A 21,804-nucleotide genomic window follows, 5' to 3' on the forward strand; every position below is an offset into this window, starting at 1 on the left:
TATCCTCCCCTTCTTTAGGTTACTGAGACTCCCACCCTGAGGCCACCCAGGGTGACGAAAACAAAACCAGAAGCAAGGGTGGAGGGATTAAAATGGCCATAATAGAATCTACTGGGCAGATCTATATAAAGCACACCATACAGAATGTTTGGGAGAATACAAGATAATGAGTAGAAAGGATTCCTCCACTCAAAGTGCTCCCAATCAGGCACACATGCTGAAGTCAAACATCTCAGGATGAGCTCAAAAGTGAAACTAGTGATACATAGATCAACAATATTTACTGAGTGCTTACTGTGAGGAGAGCACAGTACTAAGCACTTGTGATTAGCTCCAAAAACACGTGACATCTACACAGTGAAATCCAAAACACTGTTGGAATTTGCAATCTTCTAGGAGGCTAATCTCATACCAGTTTGAGCTAAACAATATTTTTTCTGTGAATTAAAGCAACCCAAAAAACAAACCAGAAGCAAAAACCACCACCTTTCCAGTGCAGATGCCGATTCTGAATTCCTTTCCTATTTTCTAACACAAATATATCCATCTGGTGCATGCTTATCCCTAGAGATGCATGCACAGTATGGAGGGGGGGAATATCTGATGTTCTCAGAAAATGGAAACGTCAGAAATCGCAGATAAAGCAGCATCATGTAAGAAAGTACTGAAGCTCAAAAGTAGTTTTCTTCATCACCTGCTGTAGCTATTGCTGCTGCTCTCTACTAGTCCAGAAGGACTACTTGATTCCTGCGAGTATTTCTAAGGGAGATGCTAAGAGGAATCGATAAGACTCAAGGATAGGGTAGGGAAGACTACTGAACAATGTGAAGGTGGCAATTCAGGTGAAGAAGCCATGAGAATATAAACTTCTTCAAATATGGTTGAAAACCCTTGTTCTGAAGAATTTGCACTGTTTAGCACTTAAGCTCAGGCTAATTGGGGTCAATTAGGCTCATTTCCCAACAGGCCTTGTAAGACCTGGCCTAGATTGGTACATTTGAGGAGTGGAGTCCATTTTTCACAGGAAAAAAAACAACAAACCTAAAGACTTGTTTTATTAATAAGACATGGTACCTTTGTGTAATCCTTTCGGGTGCAGTTTGTGACCTACAAGCACACTGCAATACAGAAATCAGAGCAGCTGGACTCCTCGAATGACCACCCTAGGGGCCCCAGGAGCGGCCCCATTCTGTACACAAAAATCATTGTTCTCAGGGGCATCTATCACCCTGGTTGGAGACTGTTGGCTAAATGACGACGCCATCTCTGCTAGAACAGGATATATTCCTTCAGAAAAACTTTCTTATAAAAAATGAAATTTCTCAGGGCGGACACACTCTTTGAATTCTTTTCCAATTTTGAAAGGTGTTGGCAGCACAATCCAATTTATCAGGCAATCTCTTAACATCTGCTACGCCACTGACAAAATTATTAAATGCCAGACCAAGGATCTGTGGTGACACTCTGATATAGGCTGGTACTTTTAAATGTTTGCTCACTTCACACAGACTATATGACTTCTTGAGACATTTCACTCGAGGTGGAAAATATAAAAAAGGAATGGCTAAGAACAACATTTCCCCTAAAATGTTTGACCTCATGGCCGTTGAGTGACAGGTGTGACCAGACCTTCAATCCAGATGGGAAGGGACAGCACGGAAGCAGCGTGACCAAGTAGACAGCGCATGGGACTGGGAGTCGGGAGGGCCTGGGTTCTAATACCAGCTCTACCATTTGTTTGCTGTGCAATGGTGGTTGTAGGCAGATCACCTAACATCTCTGGGTCTCAGTTCCCTCATCTGTAAAATGGGGATTAAGACCGTGAGACCCTTGCGGGACATGGACTGTGTCCAACCTGATTTGCTTGTATCTACCCCAGCACTTAGTACAGTGCCTGGCACATTGTAATCACTTAAATACCATTAAAAAAAAAGATATAACCAGCAGAATGTCCTGGGCTTACAGGCCAGAGATCGCTAAAGCCAGAAAATACAGCAGGTCTCACCCCTACTGGAAAATATGGACTTGGACACACAAAAGCAGCCAGGAAGGGCTGAAGCAGGTCCTTGTCGACCTGCTAGCATAGGTCTTGCCTCCGTTGGGGAAGCAGCATGGCCTAATGGCTAGAGCACAGCCTTGGAAGTCAGAAGGACCTTGGTTCTAATTCTGGCTCTGCTCCTTTAATCAAATCAGTGGTATTTACTGAGGGCATACTGTGTGTACAGCACCGTACTACGTGCTTGGGAGAGTACAACATAACTGAGTTGGTAGACACGTTCCCTGCCCACAACGAGCAACGAGCCTGCTGTGTGATCTTTGGCAAGTCACTCAACTTCTCTGTGTCTGTTTCCTCACCTGTAAAATGGGGATTCGATACCTGTTCTTCCTTCTTCTTAGACTGTGAGAGCTCCAAGTGGAAGAGGGATGGTGTCCAATCTGCTTAACTTGAATCTACCCCAGATCTTAGAAGAGTGCTTGACACATAGTAAGCATTGAAATACCATTAAAAAAAATGCAGGTGCGGCCTGAGACTTACAGTGTGCGGCCTATGCAGATTCCCTATGTGGTTGTACATCGACATGGTTTCGAGGGAATACTGGCTAAAATAATACTAATTCATGCTGTGCAAATAATTGACTTCATAGTTTCTTAGAGAAAGCACTTTTGAGATTATGACTGTATTAAAGACTACATCATTAAGGGGAAGTTTTGCTTGTCAAAGTAAAAACTATTCTCAGCTTGTGGTTAACTCTATAAACTCTCCAGTTACTTTTAAAAAAAGGCAATGCAGGGTACTTCCAAACTGGCAAAGAGAACTGAGGAACACAACTTGCCATCTTGTCACCCAAACCCTGGCCCCCATCCACTTTCCCATCACTGTAGACACCACCACTACCCTCCTTGTTTCACAAACTCCTAACCTTGGTATTATTCTCAACTCATCTCTCTCATTCAACCCATATATTCAATGTCACCAAATCCTTTCAGTTCAACCTTCACATAATGCTAAAATCTGCCCTTTCCTGTCCATCCAAACTGCTATTATGCTGACCCAAGCATTTATCCTATCCCACCTTGACTTCTGCCTCAGCCTCCTCGTTGAACTCCCTAATTTCCCACTTCTTCCCTCACCAATCCACACTTCACGCTGCTGCCTGGATCATTTTTCTAAAAAAAGTTCAGTCCAAGTCTCCCCATTCCTCAAGAATCCCCACAGCACTTATTTACATAACTTTAAAATATATATTATCAATTACTTATTTATTCATATTAACATCTGTCTAGACTGTAAGCTCAATATGGGCAGGGTACGGGTCAACTAATCTTGCTGTATTGTTCTCTCCCAAGCACTTAGTAGTGTTCTGCACATAGCTAGCATTCAATAAATCCCATTGATTGACTGAATCCCCAGTGGTTACCCATCCAGCTCAAACAGCAAGTCCTTATAAGTGGCTTTAAAGCAATCAGTTTTCCCAAAAACTTGATGATTCCTTGATGATTTCCTATTACATCCCAACCTTGATGATTTCCTATTACATCCCAACCTGCAGGCTTCCCTCCTCTATCACCAATACTCACTCTATCTTCATCTCTTCTATCTCGCTGCCAACCCCTTTTCCAGATACTCCTCCTGGCCTGGAACTCCCTCCCCCTTCATATATGACAGACCACCACTCTCCCCACATCCAAAGCCTTATTAAAATCACATCTCCGAGAGATCATCCTTAAGTAATGATGATGATGATGGTAGTATGTATCAAGCAGTGTTCTAAGCATTGGGGTAGATACTCGCTAATCAGATTGGACACAGTCCCTGTCCCACATGGGGCTCACGGCCTTAATTCCCATTTTACAGATGAGGGAAATGAGGCACAGAGAAGTGAAGTGACTTCCCCAAGGTCTCCCAGAAGACAAGTGTTGGAGCCGGCACTAGAACCCAGGTCCTTCCAACTCCAGACCTGTGCTCTATTCACCTCCTTTCTGCATCACCTATGCATTTGGATGGATACCCTTCAAGCATTTGCTATTCACCCCACCCTCATCCCCAAAGCACTTACGTACATGTAAGTATTTTAATGTCTGTCTCCCCCTCTAAACTGTAAATTCTTTGTGGTCAGGGATTGTGTTTACCAACTGTTACATTGTACTCCCCCAAGTGCTTAGTCCAACACTCTGCACACAGTTGGTGCTCAATAAATACCCGTTTGACTTTCTGTCTCTCCTCCATTTTCTTTTGAAAAGGTTTAAACTTGGGTTTCAGACAACTCTATTATCAGGAGTATATTTTTAATTCAGGTAAAGATTCCACTGAAAACTTATGCTTAGGTGCTCGCCATCTCAAAATTCAGAGGAGAAAATTTAACATTGAAAAATAATTGGCTTGAGTACTTTATTTGGTAACTAATTAGTATTTATTTTGGTCATTAAATCATAATAGAACAGAGGGACTTGAAGTATGTACAGATTCCGGCAGCCAAGCGTGGCAGGGACGCTCTTCTGATATTTTCTACATTCCCCCAGACCTTACCAACCTCTGTGTCACAGTGTCTTCCAAAACGACCAAAACAACTAAACTCCAGAACAGTGAAAACCCACGAATGGAGGCCTGCAGCAATATCATAACAGCTCTGTTGCAATGGAACTCTTACTACTGTGCTACTGCCTACCAAATTCATTTTATATGGGAGAATATTTGCATTTCTGTTCCTGGAATAGCAATGATAACAACAACAATTGTCCAAGCACTGTACTAAGCCCTGGGACAGATACAAAATAAGCCTGCTTGTCTGATGTGGAGCTCCCAGACTAAGGAGAACGAAGGACGGTGTTTCCTCCCCCATTTTACAGATAAGAAAACTGAGGCCCAGAGAAGCAAAGTGACTTGCCCAAGGTCACCCAGCAAACAAGCGGCAGAGCTGGGATTAGAACCCAGTTCCTCGGACTCCCAGGTTCCTAGTTCTTTCCATCGTCGCTTAGTAAATCGGGCTGCCCTGAAAAGGTCATTAAAATTCTGAGAATTCTTCACTCTGGCACTGGCCACGTCAGAGTTAGGCTGCCCTGTCTGATCCGCTCACCATCGCCAGTAGGGTAAAGGAGTGAGTCAGTCAATTGTGTTTACTGAGTACTTACTGGGCGCAGAGCACTGTACTAACTGATGAGGAGAGTACAACAATAAACACACTTCCTGCCCACAATGAGCTTAGTCCAGAGGGGGAGATAGACAATATAAATAAAGTAGAGATATGAACACAAGTGCTGTGGGCCTGGGATGGGGGATGAATAAAGAGAGAGGAATGTGGAGTGGATCTGGTCGTGTTCAGAATGAATCTACACAGCCGTGTTGGAGGATGCAAAGTAAGATCTGGATGGGGGTGTTAGATGTGCTTCCTCTCCTCTACGAAACTCTTCCAGCTTACCAGAGACTTTAAACATCTCCAAACCCTCCAAAGAGTCATTCAACATTTGCTGTTTGCAGATAGCCGTGCACCGGGGAGACGTGCCGTCAGTGACAACTTCGAGGACACAAGACCACTAATGGTAGCTGGTAGCCTGTGATTCCTTTGTGGACTGATACAAACAAGTATGGCACAATCCTTAATGAAATGATTAACTGGACCACTGAAGATTTTTTTTTTCCAAAACAGCAGAATTTAAATACTCAAACTTCTGTTACCTCCTAAAAATAACAAGAAGTGCTAATAGAGACTAATCTGCATTTTTTTAAAAAAACTTCTCACTTTACTAGTAAAATACAGAAAAAAATTATCTCAAGACAGAATACATAAATAAATGTGTTCCTCTGAACAATTTAATGATATTACTATTTACAGGCTTCTATATACTAGAGTGGGGGAAAAAAATCAAAACTGAAGAAGAAAGCAAGTCTTGGGTTATTAGCAGTAGTAGATTTTAAAACAAAAAGGAGAGTGCAAACACTGACTTTAAAGACAAAAGCAGAGAGCCCTAACAGTAGAATTTTTTGTTTGGTGAACTATGCCGGGATTTGTTAAACCCTGGGTATTTAATAGGTGAAATGAAAGATTTTTTTCCCCTCAACTTTCTTTTTTAGATTTCATTCTTCTGGATACTATTTAGTTCACAGATGTGATATTTGATAGAGGTTTGGGTTTTTTTTTTTTACAGCACTAAGATCTTGACTTTTAATAAACACGAGAATACATATAACCAAAGTTTGAGCTGGGGAAAGAAGAGGAAAGAGAGAAAATGATTGAACTTAAAATAAATACAGAAGAAGGATGAAGGATGTTTTGAAATTTACCTTCAAAATAAGACCTTATTTTTTAAGATCATTTCCCCTTAAAATTCACCCACAAAAGATATGCTGGCTTCAGAAATTTGAAAGGTTGTTGGATAGCTTGAAATAATATTTTTTATGGCTGCTGTAATTCCTTTTCATGAAAAGTCTGTTATAATAGCAATAAAGCTATTCTATCTTTGGATCCAAAGTTACTTCTGGCTCAGAAAAATGTGTCATGTTTTGTTTGTTTGTCTCCACTTGTGCAACAGATGTTCTCAAACACAAAAACTCATACAGACTCCAGTTGGCTGTGTTCTAAGCAGCCCAGTCTGGACCCAAATCATCCTCAATATCAAGAAAGCTCACTGTGGGCAGGGAATGTGTCTGTTTATATTATATTTACTACTGTACTCTCCCAAGCATTTAATACAGTGCTTTGCACTGGGTAAACACAATAAATATGGCGGAATGAATGAAGAAAGGTGAATTACCTGTTCTCGTTCCCCCATAGACTGTGGACTCAGGTCTGTGCCCGACCTGATTGTATCGGTAGCTATCCCAACAATCAGTACAGTGCTTGATGCATTGAAAGTGCTCAGTAAATATCACAATTATTAAAGATGATGAGAATGTCAAGGGTAGGATGGGGCTTAATTGTTCCAAGATGGATCTGAGGGTGCGATAGTGTTCTATAAGACTATTCCAATCACACCACAGACCCGCCTGAGAATCTCAATTATTGGAACAAGCATAAAAGGGGACCTGTAGAAGAGGTCAAGATAATTACAGGGGTAAGAGAGTGAAATGGTTCAAGGGGAGCAAGTTGACCCAATGTGCTGTGTTGATTTATTCAGAACTGGGAGATCATCAAAGACTAAAGACCCTCATAGAGTATCTGGACTCTGTATACTCCTCCAGACTGAAAGCTCGTCCTCTAAATTGTAAGCTCGTTGTAGACAGGGAATTTATCTGTTCATTGTTGTATTACATTCTTAGTATAGAGCTCCGCACACAGTAAGTGCTAAGTAAACACGACTGAATGAATATACTGCTGGGAGAAGCAGCATGGTGTAGAGGATAGAGCGTGGGCCTGGGAGTCAGAAGATCAAGGGTTCTAACCCAGTTTCGCCATGTGCCTGCTGTGTGACCCTGGGAAAAACACTTCACTTTTCTATGCCTCAGTTATTTCATCTGTAAAATGTGGATTGAGATTGTGTGCCCCACATGGGACAGGGACTGTGTCCAATTTGCTTTTATTCACCCCAGTGCTTAGTACAGTGGTTGGCACATAGTAAGTGTTTAACAAATACCCGATTATTATTATCCCTTTATCTGGTTTTCAGGATTTCCACCATCCCAAAGGCAGACCCACCATCACCAGCTGTGGGTGAGGCTCTCTTCCCTTTACTCTCACTTTAAACAGTAAGAAACAAAAGGGAAAGAAGAGGGTTGGAGATACAGCTGTAGCTGCAGGTTGGAACAAGCCTTCAACTCCCAAAAGCTAAGACAAAAGAGAATTCTTTACTGATGTAATATATTCTTTTTACAAAAAAAAAGTGATTAGGAAAAGTCTTGATTTTTGCTTATCTTACAGTTGTTGTAGCATATGCACTGAGGATTTAATGATTATGTTTCCGAGCTTCGTGACCTATTATATTTTACCCAGTTTTCCGAGTGATTGTTATAATTCTAATAGTCTGAATGTGGATGTTATTATAGAAAAATCCAACAAAGCATAAATTTAATAAAGGTGCAATACCATAATAAAAAATGAAAATGATAGATTACGTATTGCAAATTTCTTATATAGGTAAGAATGGATCCTCTCAAAGTTGAACAAAGTCTAGTAACAATTCTGAAAACAACAGTATAAAAAGATTATACGTTAATGGTAAGGTTGAAATTCAAGGAAATACAGATAAAGTGCCCCAAATCCATCACTCAATCAATCAGTGGTAATTATTAAGTGTTTACTATGTGCAAAGAGCACTGTGCTTGGGAAATTACAACTCAATAGAATTGGTAGACTAGATCCCTACTCATGAGGCACTAACAGTCTACAAGGGGAGACAGACATTTAAAATAAATTACAGAGAGAAGGAAAATACAACATAAGGATATGTGCATAAGTGCTGTGGGGATGGGATGAGTTACAGAGTGTTTAAGGGGTAGACAGCCAGTTCACATCTCCCCACTCAAGAACTTCCAATGGCTGCCCATCCATTTTTGCGTCAAAGGGAAACGTCTTACCATTGGCTTTAAAGCACTCAATCACTTTGCCCCCTCCTACTCAGTGATCTCTTACTGCAACCCGGCCTGCACACACTGCTCCTCTAGCGCCAGCTTACTCACTGTGCCCTGATCTTGTTATCTCATCGCCAACCCCTTTTCCACATCATCCCCCTAGCCTGGAACTCCCTCCCGCTCCATATATGGCAGACCACCACTCATTCCACCTTCTAAGCATTACTAAGGTTCCATCTCCTCCAAGAGGGCCTTCCCTGATTAAGCCCTCTTTTCCCCGGATCACCCTCCCTTCCGCATCGTCTATGCACTTTAATCGGTGTCCTTTGGACATTTGATATTCGCTCCACCCCAAACCCCACAGCACTTGTGTACATATCATTAAATTATACATCATAAATTACTTATTCATATTTTATCTGCCTCCCCAGGGAACATGTCTGCTAATTCTATTGTACTGTACTCTAAGCGCTTAGTATAGTGCTCTGCACATAGTAAGCACTCAATAAATATGACTGATTGAGGAGCAGCATGGTCTAGTGGACAGAATATGGGCCTGGGAATTAAAAAGGACCTCGATTCTAATCCTGGCTCTGCCACTCATCTGCTATGTCACCTTGGGCAAGTCAGTTCACTTCTCTGGCCTCAGATATCTCATCTGTAAAATGAGGATAAAGACTGTGAGCCCCATGTGGGACGTGGACTGTGTCCAAACTGATTAGCTTGCATCTAACCCAGTATATATAGCCAGCCTGTCATACAGTAAGTGCTTAAACTTTGAGAGATTCTTTGCTTGACTATCTCCATGAACCTCCCAGCCCCTAGGCCCTTCTAAAATGAACAGGAAATAAGTGCGCTGTGCTGATCAGCAACTATGGCCATTACGCCCAAGAGTCACAAATGATCACTGGTATTTACTGAGCGCTGTGTGCAAACCACTGTATTAAGCACTTGGGAGAAAGTGGAAGACACGATCCCAAGTTCTTAAAGATCTTATAGTCTAACAGGGAAGGCAGACATTAAAATAAATTACAGGTGAGGGAAGCAACTGAGTGTAAGGATACGTATATAAGGTCTGTAGAGATGAGGACGATGTAATTATGTGCTTAGGATGCATGGGAGAGGCAGTAGGAAGGAAATAAAGTGGGGAAATGAGAGCTTAGTCCAGGATGGCTTCCTGGAAAAGGTATGATTTTGAATGGGCTTTGTAAATGTGGAAAGTGCTAGTCTAATAATGTTATTTGTTAAGCGCTTACTATATGCAGAGCACTGTTCTAAGCGCTGGGGGAGATACAGGGTAATCAGGTGTCCCACGTGAGGCTCACAGTTAATCCCCATTTTACAGATGAGGGAACTGAGGCCCAGAGAAGTGAAGTGACTCACCCAAAAAGTCACAGAGCTGACAAGCGGCTGAGCTGGGATTTGAACCGATGACCTCTGACTCCCAAACCCGGGCTCTTTCCACTGAGCCATGCTGCTCCTCTAATATGTTGAGGGAGGGAGTTCCAGTCAAGAGGGAGATCCTGAGCAAGGGGCAGACGTTCGGCATGGTGAGAGGAAGGGACATATTTATAATTCTGTTTATTACTGATTTGTATTCATCTATAATTCTATTTGTTTATATTGATGCTATTGATGCCTCTTTACTTGTTTTGATGTCTGTCTCTCCCCTTCTAGACTGTGAGCCCATTGTGGGCAGGGATTGTCTCTGTTGTTGAATTGTACTTTCCAAGCACTTAGTAAAATGCTCTGCACACAGTAAGTGCTCAAAAAATACGACTGAATGAAAGAAAGAAAGAATAACAAGTAGATTGATATTAGAGGTTCTAAGTTTTTGGGCGGGTTGTAGAGGGAAAGGAGCGAGGATAAGTGAAGGGGAGAGAGCTGACTTGAGGGCCTTGAATCCGATGGTGAGGGCTGTCTTCTTGATGCGGAAACCACTGGGAGCACCTGAGGAGGTACTTGAGGAGTGGAGCGATGAGCAAAGAATGATTTTCTTTGAAAAATGATCTGGGAAGCAGAGTGAAGTACAGACTGGAGAGGGGAGAGGTCGTGTGCAGGGAGGTTAGTGAGGAGGGCGCTGCAGTAGTAGAGTTGGGATAGGAAAAATGCCTGAACAAGTGACAGTTTGGTAGTTGTCATCTGGATGTAGAGAAAGGGGTGAACTCTAGACACTTTGTGAAGACAGAACCTACAAGACTTAATTCCTGACTGAATATGCTGTTTGAAGGAGAAAATTGAGTCAAGGATAACGCCAGGGTTGCCAGAACAGGAAGAATGAAGAAGGATGGTGACGCTGCCTACATTGACAGGAAAGTCGAGGACAGAAGATGAAAAGTTCACTTTTGGACCTGTTGAGTTGGAGGTGGCAATGGGATGTCCTAAAAGCAGGATAAAATGTGAGACTGCCGAGGGGGGAGAGGTCAGGGCTGGATGGAGATTTGTGAGCCATCAGTGTTGAAATGGTAGCTGAGCCTTTGGGAGCAGATGAGTGGGTGTTGATGGATGCTTAGAAGGGGACCCGGAACTGAGCCTTGAGGGATCTGTACTGCTTAGAGGTGGGAAGCAGAAGAGAAACTGGCAAAAAAGAAGGAGGAGGAGAATTGGGAGAGACAGGGTCAGTCAAACCAAGGTTTGAAAGTGTCTCCAGGTGAAGGGGTGGTCCACAGTGTCAAAGGCAGCTGAGAGGTCCAGGTAAATTATGATGGATTACAGTCCATCTGATTTAGAAAGGATGAGGTTATTGGTGACTTTGGGAAGAGGAGTTTCAGTGGAGTGTAGGAGCCCAATTTCAGGGGAGTCTAGAAGGAAGTTAGAGGAGAGGAAATGGAAGCAATGGAAAACAACTTATTCAAGGAGTTCAGACAGGCATGGTATAAGAGAAACAGGGTGATAGCTGGAAAGGACAGTGGGGTCAAGGAAGGGATTTTTTTCTTTTAGACTGGGCTTATTTGAGGGTGATGATCATTGGTCATAACTTTTTTCACATGCAATCTCTCTCTCTCTCTCTCTCTCTCTCTCACACACACACACACACACACAGATACACAAATCAGCATTTCATGAAGAACCTGAACTTGCAGGTGCCAAAGTAAGGATCCTGCTTCAACAGCAAGAGAGTATTTACAATCTAAGAGACTCAAACCTTTTGTTTCCTGGCTCCTATACAGATGTCTACTGTGCTTTAATGTCTTCCCACTGGATGTTGCCTGTCCCTATTGGAGGATGCAGAAAAATGAAGTATGGGGCTGCTGAGGCTAATGGATGCAACTGGTCTTATACGTCTCTGGCCTTAAGCAAACCACTGGAGTGAAGGAGGCTCTCTAGAGTGGATCCTCATTCTACTGCACCATCCTGACAAATCAATGAATTGTATTTATTGAGTGCTTACTGTGTGCAGAGCACCACATTAAGCGGTTGGGAGAGTACAAAATACCAGAGTTGGCCAAACAAAAAAAAGAAAAAAAGAAAGAAATGTGCCAACAAAGATATTCTCACATCATCTGAGCCCCACTCTCTCAAGGATATTGACTACTATAATCATATTTTCTTTTATTCTTTCTTAGAGGTCCTTTAGACCTTCAATGGATCAGATGCAGAAGGGAATTCCCCCAGGATTCCTCTGCTGATTCTAGAACATTCATTAGCTGCTCCTCCCTGCCAGCTTTTCAGTTTGCCCTGGGCTGTTTCTCACGGTCGATTAACAATATTTTATTCCCCCAACCACCGAAAATATAACTATATCTTGCAAGACAGTTACCACTAAAAAAGTCCCCCGAACCCTCTCCAACATTTCCAAGGCCAGAGAACGCTGATGGTAAGCCATAATTTCCCCGATTTATTGATGAATATGTCATGTAAACATTTTATGAAGTCAGAAAAAATTGAAGGAAAAATGGCCATCAAGCTTTCTCTTGAAAATAATCACAAAATATTCCCAAATGAAAAAAAAATAAGGTTGTTTCCCTGTAAAGTGAAAACTACTCATTTAAAAATAACCCAAATTTTCCTCCAGTTGAATCAAATTCAGGCCAATAACCCCTCTGAGTGCTGAACACATCAAACCAACTCATCTAGAAAGCTGAACTATCTATAGACATTGGTCGGTCTGTTCATTACTGTAGAAATTGGGCTCCAAATTTATTATTAGTATTATTTGTTGCATCCTAACAACACAATTGGGGATATGCTAAACTGAGGAAAACTCAGCATCTGCTCTAGAGGGTCTCAGCCTGGAGTGTCTTGACAACTACAAAAAAAGAACCATTCTCCTTTTTTTAAAAAAGTAACATAGGAAGCAATTTAATGGTCTAAAAATACAAAGCTAGTATTTGATGATAGAAAAGTGGCCATTTCTTTAATTCTGACAAGAAGCAAAGAAATACAGTAAATCGACTGAACCGACAGAGCTATAGTTAAAAAAAAAAAAAACTTTCAAGAGACAAGTGGGGCTTTTATGAAACATGTTAGTTATTAATTTCACATTATTTACCCTATTTTAAGAAAACTGATTATGGTTTCCAAAATATATTTAATAGTACTCCTGAAGCTTCTTGGTAAGTTCCTACTTTTGGTTGTAATCATTAAAGATTGAGAACCCTTTATAAAAGATTAGGGTTATTATTAAATTCCCACCCTATAAAATTTCTACCAAGTGCGCTGTTGCTCCTTTCTTAACCTTCTTAAGTCTCTCATAAAAGCTTTAATCATGTCTCATCTCTTTCTAGCTTTCCCATTTCACCAAATCTGATAAAATAATTTTCCTACCTGTCAAAAAGATTCTGATTTCTCTTGATTAACCTTTTTTGTTTTCATTCAAGCCTGTAAACTTTCTAGCCTCACTCTCTAGACCTCTTGCCATTTAGGCTCCCGCTTCAATGTCTTTGGTAACTTGCTTCAGTTATTCACACCCTTATCCCTAGCCCTCTTGGGCTGTTTTTCTCCAATTCAACTCTTCAGGGCTCCACCACGCTATACGAACATCATTCTGCTCTTTCAAATTTCTTCCAATCCTAGGCACCTTTGAAGCTTTTCTTGGTGCAGAATCAGCCCTCTAAAAGCAAATGATGCTGGACTGTTCATTTACAACACTCGATAATCTATTTCTAGAGAACATACTGCTTTCCATTATCTTATGTATTCCCACCTATCTTTGTCTTGGATGCTTCTCAAATTTAGATCGGAGTCCAAATGAATGACTAAAACTGGACTTTCGGTTGCATGTAAATATGCTCGACTGTGCCATGAGAAACTTGGATCCAAGTTAGCACTTTGTTTCTGATCTTCCAGCAAGTTCAATTACCTCACTTGGATGCAGACAGCTTCACGGGCCTTTGATGTTATGCACAAAATACTGTATGACTGCTCCCTGGAAACAGAGAGACTTGCAACAGATCATGGATTGTTTTGAAAAGTCAGGACAGTGTTGTGGGTTGACAACCAGTTTAAAGATGACTGACATCACATATCAGCAGGCACCAGGAAAGTCTTTATCTCAGCCAAAAATCCCCACTCACTGGCAGCATGTAACCGAAAGCTGTTAAAAATGTTGCTACTTTTCCAATAGACTGAAAAATGATTCAGTTCTACACAGGGAAATGGAAGAAAAAAATCACTTTAAAGTTCAAGCTTCATTTGGTTGACTAGCATATAGAACCTAGTAGCTACCAAATACTTAGCAAGCTTTGGAACAATGTAAAAATCTTTAACGCAATGAAGCTGCTTTATCTCTTGAAAAGGAAAATGATCTCTGGAGCTACCACTAACTGTAAGTGTCAGGGTTCCAATTAAATCGATCAGTGGTATTCATCGAGTGCTTACTGTGCGCACAGCACTGTACTGCAGATACACATCCCATCCCATACACACACACACACGTATGACTTCCTAAGAAACTCCTCCATCACTACACTCAGTGGGCCTAGTACCATACCTAATACAAGGAATCTCTTATCATAATTTGTTTCTCCCCTGTCAACCTTTTGAAGAAGTTACCCAATAGATTCCCACTCCTTCCTCTCTGACTCAATCTTTTGGCCACTGGGAGTAGCATGCTAGCTTGCAACACTGAATTTCTGGAAAAGAAAAATTAATTAGTCAGTGATAGAACATATTTGATATCAAGCATGGGACAAAGTTCTCAATAGCGAGACTTTAGCATCCGTGTTGGTCACGCTCACCACGATACAATTAGAATAGCGGCATAAAGTCCAGAAGAGCCAGAGAAGATAAATAGGAAAACCAGACACATATCTGATTCGGATATCAAAATTCAATTCCAAAAAAGTTAGCACAAAGCTGGCCCTTGGGGAAGAGCTGGTGTAAAAGAGTAACATTCTAGCTAAATGAGTCGAACTCTGCATGCCTTTGCTTACATCTTTGTACAAACTGTGCTTGTGTTTACCCCAGAGCTTAGTACAGTGCTTGGCACACAATAAGTGCCTAACAAATACCAAAATTATTATTATTATTATTATTATTATTATTATGCCTATGTATGGCCATCTATACTCCAACTATAGTAAGAGTTCGGGTTGCTTTAAACAGTGTTGAAATTCGTTTGGGGAGTCATTTATTTTAACCTGAATGTTTTGTAAAAAAAAATAAAAATACATACACATACACACACACACACACACACAACTGCAAATGACAGCCAGTGCCCATTTGACCCAGCAAAATATTAGGGGAGTTTTTTCAAGACACAGCTCTGTTTTAAGGAAATAACAAATGGACCTCTAGGTTATAAAGGCACTAATTTCCCACGATTTGAAGTCCTGGGGCCAAACTGCTTGAGCGCTGCCAACCTTTGTACTTTGACAGGGACCCAAATGTTTTAAGTGGTTCTCTAAGTCATGGGTTGGCATGATCAGAAACCGGTTGTTAAAATGCTTCCCTCTATACACTCTGTTCCATCAAAGTGCGTCTGGAAAAAGCAACCTTCAATCTCCCCAGCAAAAACACTTCTCTTCCACTAAGCATAACAGCAATAGGGTTTTCAAAACTCAATTTAAAAAAAAAATCCTAAAGATTTAGTACTCAATCAGTCGGTCACCTAATGTGGAAAGTAAAGCTTGATCTCTCCCATCCCTCCTCCACTTCCACGCCGAAGGATGAAAACATAGAAGCAGAGGGAGCCAGTTGGATCTACTGGGTTCTGTAGCAGGCTTGGAAGAGCCGACTCAATCGTGGACACCAGAGTCCATTCCAGGGGCAGACCCAACAGCCCACAGTCGTTCTGAGTGAAGAAGCAAAGCCGTCCAACCCACGACACAGCCGAAACCCGAACTAACTTCTGAGGTTGCAGGCCAGGCACCAAAGTCCAGACAGAAGGCTGCTAACGTAATTTCACGTGGAAAGACCGGGTGCTTCAGATGGATGTTTTCAGTCACATTTATACATCAAAACCCATAATGCTGGCAGCGCCACTTCCAAAAACCAGGAACGATAAATGACTAGGACAAAAAATACAACAGGCGAGGGACTGTGCACACTGCAGTTATTCAAAAGGACTTGCCAGTGTTCCCCAAGTCTCAAACTGATTTATCCATCCCTCGATGGTATTTACTGAGAGGTTACTGTGTGCACAGCACTGTACTAAGCACTGGGGAGAAGAAGCGTGGCTTAGTGGAAAGAACATGGGCTTGGGAGTCAGAGGTTTTTGGGTTATAACCCGGGCTCCGCCAGTTACCAGCTGTGTGACTTTGGGCAAGTCACTTCTCTGGGCCTCAGTTACCTCATCTGGAAAATGGGGATTAGGATTGTGAGCCCCACGTGGTTCAACCTGAATACCTTGTATCTACCCCAGTGCTTAGAACAGTGTTTGGCACATAGTAAGTGCTTAACAAATACCGTAATTATCATTATTATTATTACAGTATGAGAGTCGGTAGGCACGATTACCATTCTTCCTTAGCAATGCCGTACTTTGGATGTGAATCGGTAAACAGTTATCTCATTCCAGGCACAGACATTTCAGCCAACTTCAGGTTTTTATTGGTTCTTCTCTCAGGTTCCTTGTTACACACAATCATGTCAGCTAATTCCATTACTCTCCCAAGGGCTTGGTACAGGTGCTCTACACGGTATGTGCACAATAAAATAATACTACTGATTAATCCTACGAAATCTTTTGTGTTTCCAGAGTCAGAGAAACCGGGAGATCATGAATTTCAAAACGGAGAAATTAAAAATTGATCTTCCGCCACGTTAGATGTTTTAATTATAAATGACATTTATTCACATTAATGCTCGTCTCCCCCTCTAGACTGTAAACTCATTGTGGGTAGGGAATGGGTCTGCTAATTCTATTGTACTGTGCTCTCCCATGCGCTCTGCCCAGAGTAGGTGCCCAATAAATACCAGTGACTGATTGATTAGAAAGCACCTAATTTGGGTAATTATATCCCCTAAGGAACTCAAAGCACTCCAGGCATTCTGAAAAGGAAAAGGAAGGGGTAGCATTTCCCAATTTGCAGAAGTGTTACAATCGGCACATGAACCCATCTTGGCTGGGCTGTGTTCACTTCCCCAAACTTCCGCATCTCTGAGAACATTTCGCATCTCTGAGAACATTTCGCATCTCTGAGAACATTTCACTCTGATCCTATCCCCCACCTTGGCAGACAGCATTTCTTTCGATAAACCCGACTCTGAATCTCCCCAGGTAGCCGCTCTCGTTTTACGGACTGGAAGCCCAGAGGGCCGACATCAGTAGTGACGACGGGTGATGTCGGGTGATGTCAGCAGCCCAGAAGTGGGACTGGGGGGTGTCCTGAACTTCCTAGGTCCCAGGGGGTCCCTGCCTCCCAAAGGCACCCACCGAGTGAGAGACCGAAAAATGAAGTCGAACCAGAGGGGATGAGTCATGGAGACAGGCAGAGCTGAAAACTATTCTTGAGCCCTGCGTGCCTGCATTCAGAGGGCGGGGTGTGTGTGTGTGTATGCGTGTCTGTTCATCATGTTGGTATTTGTTAAGCGCCTACTATATGCCAAGCACTGTTCCAAGCACGGGGGAGGGGAAGGGGATACAAGGAGATCAGGTTGTCCCATGATCAGGTTGTCCCACTTGGGGCTCACAGTTTTCATCCCCATTTTCCAGATGAGGTCACTGAGGCCCAGAGAAGTGAAGTGACTTGCCCAAAATCACACAGCTGCCAAGCGGCGGAGCTGGGATTAGAACGCATGACCTCTGATTTCCAAGCCCAGGCTCTTTCCACTTGAGTCACGCTGCTTCTCCTACCCAAGATCTGTGTGTGTGTGTCTGTGTTTGTGTACGTGTGTTCACCCAAAGGTTGGGTGCTGGTGGGTGTGTATGTGTGTGTTCACCCGAGGGATGTGTGTCAGTGTGTGTGTGTTCATCCAAGGGTCGTATGTGTGTGTGTGTATTCACCCAAGGGCTGCTTATGTGTGCGTGCGTATATGTGCAGCGTGGTTTGGTGGAAAGAGCCCGGGCTTGGGAGTCCGAGATCGTGGGTTCTAATCCCAGCTCCGCGGCTTGCCAGCTGTGTGACCTTGGGCAAGTCACTTCACAGCTTTGGGGCTCAGTTCCCTCATCTGTGGAATGCGGATGAAGACTGTGAGCCCCACGTGGGACAACCTGATCACCTTGTATCCTCCCAGTGCTTAGAACAGTGCATGGCACATAGTAAGTGCCTAACAAATACCACCATTATTATTATTATGTGCTTGCCCAAGGGCCATGTGTGTCGGGGTGGGTGTGTGTGTGCATTCACCAGAGGTCCATGTCTATCAGCGTGGTTATTAGAGAAGCAGCGTGGCTCAGTGGAAAGAGCCCGGGCTTGGGAGTCAGAGGTCATGGGTTCGATTCCTGCTCTGCCACATGTCAGCTGTGTGACTGTGGGCAAGTCACTTCACTTCTCTGTACCTCAGTGACCTCATTGTAAAATGGGGATGAAGACTGTGAGCCTCAGGTGGGACAACCTGATGCCCTTGTATCTCCCCCAGTGCTCCATTCTAATCTCTCCCCTTAGAACAGTGCTCTGCACGTAGTAAGCACTTAAATACCAACATTATTATGATTATGTATGTATGTGTGCAGGGGGAGGGCCATGTCTATCAGTGTGTTTATGTATGTATGTGTGCAGGGGGAGGGCCATGTCTATCAGTGTGTTTATGTATGTATGTGCTCATGTGTCAATGTGTACATGTGTTCACTGGAGGGCTGCGTGTGTGTGGGTGTGTGCTGGTGTGCACCAGAGCGAACGGGTCCCTGCTTTAAGGGGCCCCAGGTTAAAGAGAGCAGCCGCTCCTCGGTTTGGGGATGCGGGAGCCTGGGGGTGTGGGGAGAAAGAGGAGGAGGAGGGTGGGAGGAAGAGGAGGAAGAAGAAGAGAAGGAGGAGGAGGGGGAAGAAAAAGAGGAGGAGGAGGAAGAAGAGGAGGAGGAAGAAAAGGAGGAGGAAGAAAAGGAGGAAGAAGAGGAGGAAGAAGAGGAGGAAGAAGAAGAAAAGGAGGAGGAGGAAGAAGAGGAGGAGGAAGAAGGAGGAGAAGGAGGAGGAAGAAGGAGGAAGAAGAGGAGGAGGAGAAAGGAGGAGGAAGAAGAGGAGGAGGAGGAAGGAGGAGGAGGAGGAAGAAGAGAAGGAGGAGGAAGAAGAGGAGGAGGAGGAAGAAAAGGAGGAGGAGGAAGAAGAGGAGGAGGAGGAAGAAAAGGAGGAGGAAGAAGAAGAAGAGAAGGAGGAGGAAGAGAAAGAAGAAGGAGGAGGAAGAAGAGGAGGAGGAGGAAGAAGAGGAAGAGGAGGAGGAAGAAGAAGAGGAGGAGGAGAAAGAAGAGAAAGAAGAGGAGGGAGAAGAGGAGGAGGAGGAGGAGAAAGGTCCCATTTCTGGGGGTCCGGCCCGTCCCAGGCTCGCCCGAACTTGGTGTCCCCGGGGGTCGGAGCGACGGCCTACAAAGGGCGAGAGATGCGGGGGGGGACCCGGGGGGGGGGGGGGATCCGGGGGCCGCCTCGCCCTTCTGCAAAGCCCGGACGGTCCTCCGCCGCTGCCCCCGTTCCGTTCCGGCCCGGCCCGGCCCGGCCCGGCCGAGCCCGACCCTTTTGTCCGCACCCTCTTCTCCTCTCCTCCCGCGGCCCGGGGCTTTTGTGCGGGAGGGAGGGAGCCAGGGAGGGAGGAAGGGAGGGAGGGAGGGAGGGGGCGGGAGCCCGGGCCGCCCACACTTACCGCACACGCCGACGACACACAGCCACAGCGGCGCCCAACGCCAACGCGGCGGCGGCCGCCCCACGCCCGGGCACACACCGGCCATCGCCCACGCACCGCACCCACGGAGGGACGGAGGGACGGAGGGACGGAGGGACCGGAGGGACCGGAGGGACCAGAGGGACCAGAGGGACCAGAGGGAGGGAGGGAGGGCGCACACACACAAGCACACGCACACGGGGGGAGGACCGAGCCCCGGCTCTGCTCTCTGCGCGCACCGCGGCGGGAGGAGGGCGAGCGGCGGGGAGGAGCAGCTGGGGAGGAGGGGGGGAGCTAGGAGGGGACAGCTACGACGGAGGAGGGGGAGCCGCGGGGAGGAGGGAAAGCAGCTGGGGGAGGAGGGGGAGCCCCTGGGAAGGAGGAGGGGAGAGCCTGGGGGAGGAGGGGGAGCAGCCGGGGAGAAGAGGGGAGCTGGGGGGGGAGGAGGGGGAGCAGCTGGGGAAGGAGGGGGAGCAGCTGGGAGAGAGGAGGGGGAGTAGCTGGGGAAGGAGAAGGGAGCTGGGAGGGAAGAGGGGAGCAGCTGGGGAAGGAGGAGGGAGCTGGGAGGGAGGAGGGGAGCAGCTAGGGAGGAGGGGGAGCAGCCGGGGAGAAGAGGGGAGCTGGGGGGGGAGGAGGGGGAGAAGAGGGGAGCTGGGGGGGAGGAGGAGGAGCAACTGGGGAAGGAGGGGGGAGCTGGGAGGGAGGAGGGGGAGCAGCCGGGGAGAAGGAGGGAGCTGGTGGGGGGAGAAGGAGGGAGCTGGTGGGGGGGAGAAGGGAGCTGGGGGGGAGAAGAAGGGAGCTGTGGGGGGAGAAGAAGGGAGCTGGGGGGGGAGAAGAAGGGAGCTGGGGGGGGAAAAGGAGGGAGCTGGGGGGGGAAAAGGAGGGAGCTGGGGGGAGCCCCACCGCCGGCCGCGCGCTCACTGCCTCACTGCCTCACTGCCTCACCGCCTCCGCCCCCCTCCCTCCTCCGGAGCCCCCCGCGCCGCGGCCGGCGGGGGAAGACAGGGCGAGGAGAGAGGGGGAGCAGGGGGGACACGGGGACACACACACACACACACACACACACGGACGGACGGACACGCTCATCCGCGCGCTCGGCAATCCCCGGCCTGCCCTGGCGGCCGCTCTTCCGTCTTCCCCGGCCGATGCCCGCCCGCCCCCTCCTCCTCCTCCTGCTCCTCCTGCTCCTCCCTCCCTCCCTCCCTCCCTCCGTCCTTCCTTCCTTCCGCCCTCCCGCCCCTTGTCCCGGTGCTCCGGGCGTGCGGGCCCCCGGGGCGCGGAGGGGTGCGGGGCCGCAGCGGGGGAACAGGCAGCGGGAGTCGATGGCCGAGAGGCTCCAACCTGGTGACTTGGCTTCCCCGGGTGGGGGGTGGGGGGAAGGACAGGACAGGACCGCCCCGGGCCGCCCCGCCCCGCCCCCTATTACGCTCCCGACCCGTCGTCCGATTGGTCGGCGCTGGGGGCGGGGGAGACTCCGAAGTGCGAGACGTTCGGGCCCCGAGGGCTTTAGGGGCCAGACTGGGGCGGGCGGAGGGGAGGGGAGGGGATCCGTCCCGTCTTGTCCTGTCCTGTCCTGTCCTGTCCTGTCCTGTCCTGTCCTGTCCTGTCCTGTCCTGGGGGCATCCCGCACCGCCTGACCGCTTCCCATAACGTCTGCCCACCCGACACACAGACCTCGACTCCCTGCCTCCTGCTCTCTCCCCATCTCCTTCCTTTTCCCTCTCTCTCTGCTTTCCCTCCGCCTCTCTCCTTTCTCCTCTTCCCTTCTCTCTCCTCTGCTCTCTCCTCCCTCCCCCCTTCTCTCCCTTCTCCCTCCCCCATCCCCTTCACTCCCCCTCTTCTCTCTCCCCCCATCCCCTTCACTCCCCCTTCTCTCTCCCCCTTCTCTCTCCCTCTCTCCCCCTTCTCCCTCCCTCTCTTCCCCTTCTCCCTCCTCTTCTCTCTCCCCCTCTCCCTCTTCATCCCCTTCACTCTCCTTCTCTCCCCCATCCCATTCACCCCCCTTCTCTTTCCCTCTCTCCCCCATCCCCTTCACTCTCCCTCTCTCCCCTTCTCTCCCCTTCTCCCTCCTCTTCTCCCTCCTCCTCTCCCCTCCTCTCCCCTTCTCT

The 21,804-nt window shown here is 46.2% G+C and overlaps 1 protein-coding gene across 2 annotated transcripts in view; it reads right to left on the reverse strand.

The window, feature by feature from the left end:
• LRP12 (LDL receptor related protein 12) overlaps window positions 1-19,999 on the reverse strand; it is a 114,694-nt gene extending 94,695 nt beyond the window's left edge. For both annotated transcript variants that reach the window (XM_029062913.2, XM_029062912.2), the window contains exon 1: window positions 19,679-19,999. In XM_029062913.2, the coding sequence (XP_028918746.1) occupies window positions 19,679-19,763 (85 nt within the window). In that variant the 5' untranslated portion in view covers window positions 19,764-19,999. The remainder of the gene's footprint in view (window positions 1-19,678) is intronic.
• Between the last annotated feature and the right edge of the window lie 1,805 nt (window positions 20,000-21,804).

The sequence above is a fragment of the Ornithorhynchus anatinus genome, chromosome 4, assembly GCF_004115215.2.
Source record: "Ornithorhynchus anatinus isolate Pmale09 chromosome 4, mOrnAna1.pri.v4, whole genome shotgun sequence".
Taxonomy (NCBI): Eukaryota; Metazoa; Chordata; class Mammalia; order Monotremata; family Ornithorhynchidae; genus Ornithorhynchus; species Ornithorhynchus anatinus.